General features: G+C 38.9%; 1 protein-coding gene across 9 annotated transcripts in view; it reads left to right on the forward strand.

The window, feature by feature from the left end:
• Positions 1-5,447: 5,447 nt before the first annotated feature.
• Positions 5,448-9,077, forward strand: part of LOC115223769 (RNA-binding protein 5) — a 101,056-nt gene continuing 97,426 nt past the window's right edge. For 8 of the 9 annotated variants that reach the window (XR_003882835.2, XM_029794422.2, XM_029794430.2 and 5 more), the window contains exon 1: positions 5,448-5,673. Coding sequence is in view for 7 of the 9 variants with exons in the window: in XM_029794422.2 (XP_029650282.1) it covers positions 5,593-5,673 (81 nt within the window). In the remaining 2 variants the exon portion in view is untranslated. The remainder of the gene's footprint in view (positions 5,674-9,077) is intronic. The other variant, XM_029794426.2, reaches the window with a different exon arrangement.

Raw genomic sequence — 9,077 nt, forward strand, 5'->3', positions numbered from 1 at the left:
TATGTATGTATTTATGTATGTATGTATGTATATTTAGGCATGTATGTATACACGTATGCGATTTTAGTTTGCGTTTCTTTTTATTTATAAATGTGTATTATATATATACTTTAAGTATATGAAGGTGCAAATTTTATAACACTACAAATATTTTGCCTGTGCACACACACACACACACACACATAGCCACATACGTACGTGCGTGTCTCTGTGTGTGTAGAATATATGCATGTGAATTATTTATTTGATGAAAGTGAAAGTTCTGGGGAAAGTTAAATTGTGATAGATTGTCGTCATATCCCGGAGCAAACTCTGTCTGTACAGAAACTAGTATTTAAGGAAGAGCGTTTTATGAACGAACCCCTTGAAAATATCTAAGGAGAAGGGGCTGATTTAAGTTGAATTTTATACCCGAGAAGGTCCTAGGTTGTTTAACCGAACCAACAATAACAACACAAATGTTTTAATCAAAGATCTCGAAACCAATAAAATGTCATGAAATGTTTTGTTTTAATTCTTAGTTCTGTTTTTCTTCATCTTTTTTTTATTTTTTTATCCTTTGCCGGTTTGAGTCATAAGACTGCGACCATGCTCGGACACCGCCTTAAAGAATTTTTAATCAAATGAACCAAACCCAGGACTTATTTATTTTAAGCCTGATCTTTATTCAATCGGAATGTGATTACATCTTCATTGCGTCAACGTGTACATCCTTGCGACACTGTAACCTTTAGTCTAATCAAGATATCCTTGACCTGAAGAGTGGCCGGTGGTATACACCTCACTTGGATTTTACCGCTTCTGAGGTTCCACTTGCTATGAAACATATGCAGCCTAGATTTTTCCAACTCCATTCCCTCTCTTCTTTTTCTATCTATCTCTCTCCCCTATCTTTTCTCTTTTCAAAGAAAATATTTTCCCAACATCCTCTATTTTCCTCTCGTTCTGGTCCAGCGACCCTCCATATTTGCTTTCGTTCGGTTTCCCTGTATGCCACCACTGTCCTGCTTTTGTTCCCAACTTCGATCCTCCATAAATCCCAAATTTTATTTTGGTATTTATGGCAGCAACTGTCTTCGAAGACTCATATTGTCGTTGAATGCTCGAAATGAGGAGTAGATAGACAGCCGACAACTGATGAAAGGTCGTTCTTTGTATTACTTGTCATGTTTTCCATTTTCTCTCCCGTTGCTTGCGTATTTAACTCATTCGTTTTCGTACTTCATGTTGTTTACACATTTGGTGACGTCCAGTACCCATATATCCATGTATATATATATATATATATATATATATATATATTATTTATAGAATATATGTATGTATGTATGTATGTATGTATGTATGTATGTATGTATGTATATACACCTCTCATCCTTATAGAAACACATACATGGATGGATGGAAGCACTCCGTCGGTTACGACGACGATGATTCCGGTTGATCCGAATCAACGGAACAGCCTGCTGTAAGTGGCTGAGCACTCCACAGACACGTGTACCCTTAACGTAGTTCTCGGGGATATTCAGCGTGACACAGAGAGTGACAAGGCCGGCCCTTTGAAATACAGGTACAACAGAAACAGGCAGTAAGAGTGATAGAAAGTTGTGGTGAAAGAGTACAGCAGGGATCACCACCATCCCTGCCGGAGCCTCGTGGACTTTAGTGTTTTCGCTCAATAAACACTCACACGCCCGGTCTGGGAATCGAAACCGCGATCCTATGACCGCGAGTCCGCTGCCCTAACCACTGGGCCATTGCGCCTCCACACATACATACACACACATACTTATACACGAACACAACTCACAGTACCGTCATAGCCTTTTTGTTCCTTATAAGCAGGGCTTTTTTGATAATGTAGTCTGAAATAAGTTGTTTCAAAAAGACGAGATAGTCATGGTTAGAATCGCTTTTGGTCATAGGTCGTCAACTGACCAAGAGCTAAACCGCAGTCGAAACAACTATTCGGAATTGAGTACTACAATACGACTAAATTTTTAAAATGATCAGCAAGGGAAACAACTCTTTATGTACTGAATGTCGCTGAAAATTTTCGGCTTTGCAATATTCTTGATGGGCGAAATGCTTGGCGATATTTTTCATGCCGTTACGATAATATGGAGGGAATCAGTTGATCAACTGGTTACAAGACAAATGAGAAACGAAAAATACCGACAGCACATGCACGAGCAACCGTTTTATTTATTATTTATGCGCCCTTTTCAAGCCTAGCCAGGTTCATGGGCCCGGTTTCCCAGTTTTTGTGGCGTATATGTCCCCCCCCCCCACGCTGGACGGGGCGCCAGTCCATTGCAGCGTTACTCAAGAAACAGGAAGAAAGAGTGAGAGAAAGATGGGGCGAAAGAGTACAACAGGGGTCGCCACCACCCCCTGCCGGAACATCGTGGAGCTTTTAGGTGTTTTCGCTCAATAAACACACACAACGCCCGGTCTGGGAATCGAAACCGCATTCCTCCGACCGCGTGTCCGCTGCCCTAACCACTGAGCCATTGCGCCCCCCACACAAGCAACCGTTATACCCGCATATTTTCTATTGGCCAATCACAGATGTACAACAAGTGTGATTGGCAAATGAGTGTGTAGTCGTTGCGTGGGTTTTCGAGGCCAACCACAAAAAAAAGGTTGATAGCATACGAAAAATTGAAAAATTATGAAATTTTAAACCTTATCTATTTCAAGCCACCCCGTTTTCACGATACTTCAGCGTCCCTTAGGGGATCGCGGACCCCACTTTGAGAATCACTGCTTTAAATCTTACGAAGGTCTTGCAGATTTTTATAATCCCAGGTATAGTGACCATTTGTAGCGTATGTATGAAGGACTGGTGTTCTTCCCCCAAGATCCTAACTTAAGCCATACTTAGCTCCAGTCGGGTTTGTATGTGTATATGTATGTGTGTATGCATGTGTGTTTCGCCCCACCAATGCTGGGCAACCAGTGTTGGTTTGTTTACGTTCCTGTAACTTAGCGGTTCGACAAAAGTTACCGATAGAATAAGTACAGGGCTTATGAAAAATAAGTCCAGTGACTAAAATAAAATAAAAGATGACTAAAGTTATCTCCCCTTAACTGGAAGTATCAATTCTTTTCTACTTCGTCCTTCTCTGCTACATTTCTGTCTGTCAGTCTGTCTATCTATCTGTCTGTCTGTCTATCTGTCTGTCTGTCTATCTGTCTGTCTGTCTATCTATCTGTCTGTCTGTCTGTCTGTCTGTCTATCTATCTATCTGTCTGTCTGTCTCTCTCTCTCTATCTCTCTATCTACTTCTCTATCTATCTATCTATCTATCTATCTATCTATCTATCTACGTATCTGTCTGTCTGTCTACCGGCGTTTTTCTCCCTCTCTTTAATATATCTCTACCTTGCCCGAATCTCTCCCTGTCTCCCTAAAAGTGGTGATGGTGCTTCGTAGAGGCGTTGAATCTGTATCACTTCGTCTTTCTTTCGCTCTTCCCCTCTCTCACTATTTCTTATCTTCCCTTCTTTCTGCTTCTTTCTTTCAATCTTAATTCTCTTCCTCGTCATTTTCTCTGTCTCTCTCTCTCTCTCTGCGTCTTAATCTCTTCCTCTGCATATCTTTCTATCTCTCTTTCTTGTCTCTTTTTCCTCGTTCTATCTACTCCTCACCCCACCTCTCTCTCTCTCTCTCTCTCTCTCTCTGACATCCAGACGCGCGCGCAAACCCACACCTGCATCCACACACATACGCACACACTTTCCTTTTGCTGTCAATCTCCCCCCTCTCCTCTCGTTCAATTCTATCTATCTATCTTTCATCATCCTTCCCTTCCTCTCTCAGTCACTATCTATTTACACCATCTGCCCTACTCACTTTTTATGTATCTATTTCTTCCATCTATACATCTTCCTCACTTCTCACTTCCTCCCTCTATATCTATATTTCTTTCTCTTACCCTCTCTATCTCTTTCCCTTACTCTGTCTCTCTATTTATCTCCTTCCTGACTCTCCTATTGTCATTCACTTCTTTTCGCTTTCCCTTCTCTCCCCCTCTCTGTATCTCCCTACCTGTCTATCATCATATTCCTCAACTCTCTACCTCTCTTCTTTCACTCTATCCCATTGGGTCGATAAATTAAGTACCAGTTACGCACTGGGGTCGATATAATCGACTTAATCCGTTCGTCTGTCCTTGTTTGTCCTCTCTGTGTTTAGCCCCTTGTGGGTAGTAAAGAAATAGGTATTTCGTCAGCCGTTATGTTCTGAGTTCAAATTCCGCCGAGGTCGACTTTGCCTTTCATCCTTTCGGGGTCGATAAATTAGGTACCAGTTTCGTATTGAGGTCGATCTAACCGACTGGCCCCCACTCCCCCAAAATTTCAGGCCTTGTGCCTAGAGCAGAAAAAATATTACAAACTCCATCACTACACATCTACTACTATTACTATCCTTACTACTACTACTACTACTACTACTATTCTTACTATTACTACTACTTCTACTACTACTATTCTTACTACTACTACTACTATATCTACTACTACTACAGTTAGGTTTAGAAGTAGTAGTAGTAGTCGCCGTTATCATCATCATCATAGTCGTAACCCACACTACCACATTACCAACAACACCACTACGTATCACCACCACCATCGCTATCTCTACTTCGACTACTACCACTACTACCGCTAGGAATAGCGGTAGTTCGTCGTCGTCGTCGTCATCATCATCACAGCCGTAACCCACTCTATAATATTACTACTACCAACACCCCTACAAATCACAACCACCACCGCCACCATCAATACTACTATCACCCCCCATCTCTACAACAATACTACTAACACTACTACTACAGCTAGTAATAGTATCTATTTTCACCATCTGCCATACTCACATTTTATGCATTTATCTCTTTCTTCCTCCCTTTTTCCATCTGTACATCTTCCCCCATTTCTCGTTTCCTCCGTCTACATCTTTATTTCTTTTTCTTTCTCTTACCCTCCCTCTCTTTCTCTAACACTCTCTCTCTTTTTCTTACCCTCCTCTCTCGCTTTCTCTTACCCTCTCTCACTTTCTCTTACCCTCTCTCACTTTCTCTTACCCTCTCTCTTTCTCCTACCTTCTCTCTCTTTCTTTTACTCTGTCTCTCCCTATTTACTCTTTCTCTTACGCTCTCTCTCTTTCTCTTTCTTACTCTGTCTCTCTATTTACTATTTCTCTTACTCTCTCTCTTTTTCTCTTACTCTGTCTCTCTATTTACTATTTCTCTTACTCTCTCTCTTTTTCTCTTACTCTGTCTCTCTATTTACTCTTTCTCTAACCCTCTCTATCTTTTTCTCTTACCCTCCCTGTCTTTCTCTTACTCTCTCTCAATTTTTCTTACACCCTCTTCCTTTATCTTACCCTCTCTCTTTTTCTCTTACCGTCCTTGTCTTTCTCTTCCTCTGTCTTTCTCTCTACGCTCGTCGTCGTCGTGGTCGTGGGATCGCCGTCATCGCAGTCGTACCTCAGTCCCACAGTGTCTGTCTATTATAAACTACAAACTACCCACAATCCCTCATTCCTACATTGTGTCTTTAGAGAAGATTGACAAGGCGCCATTAATGCTCCTGTATTCTACACAAAAAACACAACAAATATCTCGCTTCGTCTCGCCTGCTTTTAGTTTCCAACCCAAAAATACTGTAAGCATTCGTTTTAGTATCATTACTATCATTGTTACGATCTATTTTTCAAAAAAATATAATCCGAAACACTCTGAATGTCAATTCGGGTTTTTTATGTTTTTTGGTGATTTCATTAATGTGTGCGTGTGTGTGTATCTGTATAAAATATTTCAGAAATATCCTTTTCTCATGTATATTCTTTTATCGTCATTCCTTAACATCTACCTCTGTCTTTATGTATGTATGTGTGATTAAATACCTTGCTGTTTCTTGTATATTTGATTTCTAGTGAAGGGGTGGCTTAAATGCTGGTTAGATTAAGAGTCGTTTGATCGGTATCTTTGCACCTCTTAATCGATCTCATAAAGTACCATTCAGTTTTGAAAAACCATATATATATATATATACATACATACATACACGGTTATTTATATATGACGATGATGATGAAATTATTGTTATTTCTTGTATATTATATAATTTTAGTAGCATAATCGAATACTACAAGACGAAGGGTCCCTTGATCGGGATGTTTTACCCTTTTTTAATATCGATCCGATAAGGGCGAAATAAATAAAAAAAAGTTATGAGGTACTTGAACTAGAATTCTGCTCAGATAAAGGTATACCATTGAGGTTTTGATTTGAAGTAAAATGAAGTGAAATAACTTTTTTTCTGGGAACACTGAAACTCGAAGTAATATATAAAAGCTATAGATAACAGCTTGTGAAATCTTAGATTAAGAAACAAAAAAATACCCTTTGAATAAAAAAAAAAGTTGAAGGTTGTCATGGGACACACGTCATTAAAATAAAGTATTTTTTGGGGAAGGTTTTAAATATCATAAAATCCATCGTGGCCTCTTTGCTCAAATGTGTGTGTGTCTGTTAAAAACCCTGTTATGGGTGGGTTTGTTCGAAATCAATATTAACCCTATTGAGAATCGATCGTTCTCCTCACCCCTTTACTTCTCTTGTAATCGTTTCCGGTTTTGGGTATAATGTCGATCATATTAGCAAAGTATCGGGTACACGCGTACCAGTGAAATATTGAGCGTTGGTGGAATCGATTTATACACTTAAATAGTGTTCCACCCGATTTAAAATTAAGAAGGAAAAGCATTAATGAATTTGTTATCTTGTGCTTATAGAATTATATATATTATATATATAACAATTATATATATATATATTCTTGAGGCAGTTCGAATCCCGGTCAAATATCGATTTTTGCCCCTCTTGAATCATTTAATCGTTTCCGAGATTCGATAGAATAAAATGTACCAGTGAAATACTAGGGGTCATTTATATTTGGGTTTCTTCTCCTTCGCTTCCAAAACAAAAAGAAAAGTACCAAGAATATGTCTTTAGACTTGTGACCATCTTATGAAAAAATATTTTTTTTATGAAATCGGTTCAAACCCCGGTCAAAGATCGGTTTTTGGTTTCTCGTCATTTCCATGGGGTTTCGATAAAAATAATAAAGTATCAGTCATTTGCTGGGTTCTTATATAAAACCAAGTACCTTCCTATTCTTTCCCTTCCAAAACACACACACACACACACATATATATATATATGTGTGTGTAGAGAGAGAGAGAGATAGATGTATCTGTGGCCCCGGCCATTCAAATTTAGGTCAAAGATCAATATTTCGCTTCATCATTTCCAAGGGGTTTCAATAAGAATAAAAAAAAATATACCAGTCATTTATTGGGTTTTTAGATATAACCGAATACCTTCCTATCCTTTCCCTTCCAACACACACACAAATATATGTAGATTGATAGATGTATATGTGGCCCTGGTCATTTCAAATTGAGGTCAAAGATCAACCATTTGCCTCATCATTTCTGAGGGTTGATAGTTTTGGTAGAATAAAAATAACCATGTACCTTACACTTTGCCTTTTCCCACTGAAAGTAGTCAAAATAAATTTATGGCCCTTAAAATTCTTTTTTTTTTTAATGCACTTCAAATCCCAGTCAAAGATCAATTTTAGCCACTCTCTGTTCTGGGGAGGGTTTTGATAAAAATACCAGTTATATACCATGGATTAGATATAATTGAGTACCTTCCTACTCTCCCCACCCCAATGCCGCAAAAATATATTTGTGGTCCAGGACCTATCTTTTTTCAGTTATTAGACTGCTGGGGCACCACCCTGAAGGGTCTGGTTGTACAACTTGGCCCTAGTATGCATTTGTTTCTAAGCCTGGTACTTATTGGACTATTTTTGCCAAACCACCAAAGTTACAGGGACGTAAACAAACCAGCACCGGTTATCAAGCCATGACGGTGGACAAATGCAGACACAAAGACACGTGCCTGTGTGTATGTGTATAAACAGGCTTCTTTCAGTTTCCATCAACCAAATTTACTCACCAGGCTTTCATTGACCTGGGGTTACAGTAGAAGACACTTGTCCTAGGTGCCACACAGTGGGACTGAACCTGAGACCTTGTGGTTGGGAAGCAAACTTCCTACCACACACCCATGCCTTTTCTCAATCCCAAAGATCAGTTTATGAGAGTAGTGTGGGCTGATAACTTTAAAAATACCAGTCATTTGGTAGGAGCTGCATATAACTAAGTACCTTTCTTATTTTCCCCTTTCCCCAAAATGTACCAAAAATTAATTAGTCTTGTGTTAATTTTCATAGGGCATTTCAAATCCTTGTCAAAGATTGGTTTTCACTTCTTCTCCTGTTGGTGGTGGATAGGGTCGTTAAAGTTAAAATACCATACAAATACTAGGGGTCAGATGTCACTGAGTACCTCCCTACTCTTTCCCTTCCCAAAAACAAATTTGTAGCCCTTTTAAGAAAATATTTCCTTAAGACAGTTCAAATTCTAAAGATCAATTTTTTCCTTGTTCCCAGTAAAGGAGTTCTATAAAATATAAAATACCCGTGATATACTTGTGGGGAGGGTTAGATATAGCCGAAAACCTTCCTACTGCCCCACTCATCTCCTTGAAAAATGTAGCAAAAGTAAATTTGGTTTTGTACCTATGTTAACTAGTAAAAGATTGATTTTTGGGAAAAGGAGGTTGATAACTTTAAAAGTACCAGTCATACGCTAGGGACCTTATTTAACCATGTACCTTCCTAATTTTCCCCTTCCAACGAAATAATGTACTGAACATAAATTTGTGGCCCTGTGTCTATTTTCTTAAAACCCTTTCGTTACCAACCCGGCTGAAACCAGCTCTGGTTCTGTAGCACAAATGTCTTGTTTTCATAAGTTTTGAATTAAAACCTTCCACCAAACCTTAGTCACAATTTATGTTCCTAACACTAGCTAAATGATAACTTAAGTTATTTTACTAAATTCTTTGTTCTATTTGAAATAATTGAAAGAAACAAGCATCTCAAAATAAATACGGTAATGAAAGGGTTAAGGTGTTTCAAATCCCTGTCAA

Source organism: Octopus sinensis, linkage group LG24 (assembly GCF_006345805.1).
Source record: "Octopus sinensis linkage group LG24, ASM634580v1, whole genome shotgun sequence".
In the NCBI taxonomy this organism is placed as follows: domain Eukaryota; kingdom Metazoa; phylum Mollusca; class Cephalopoda; order Octopoda; family Octopodidae; genus Octopus; species Octopus sinensis.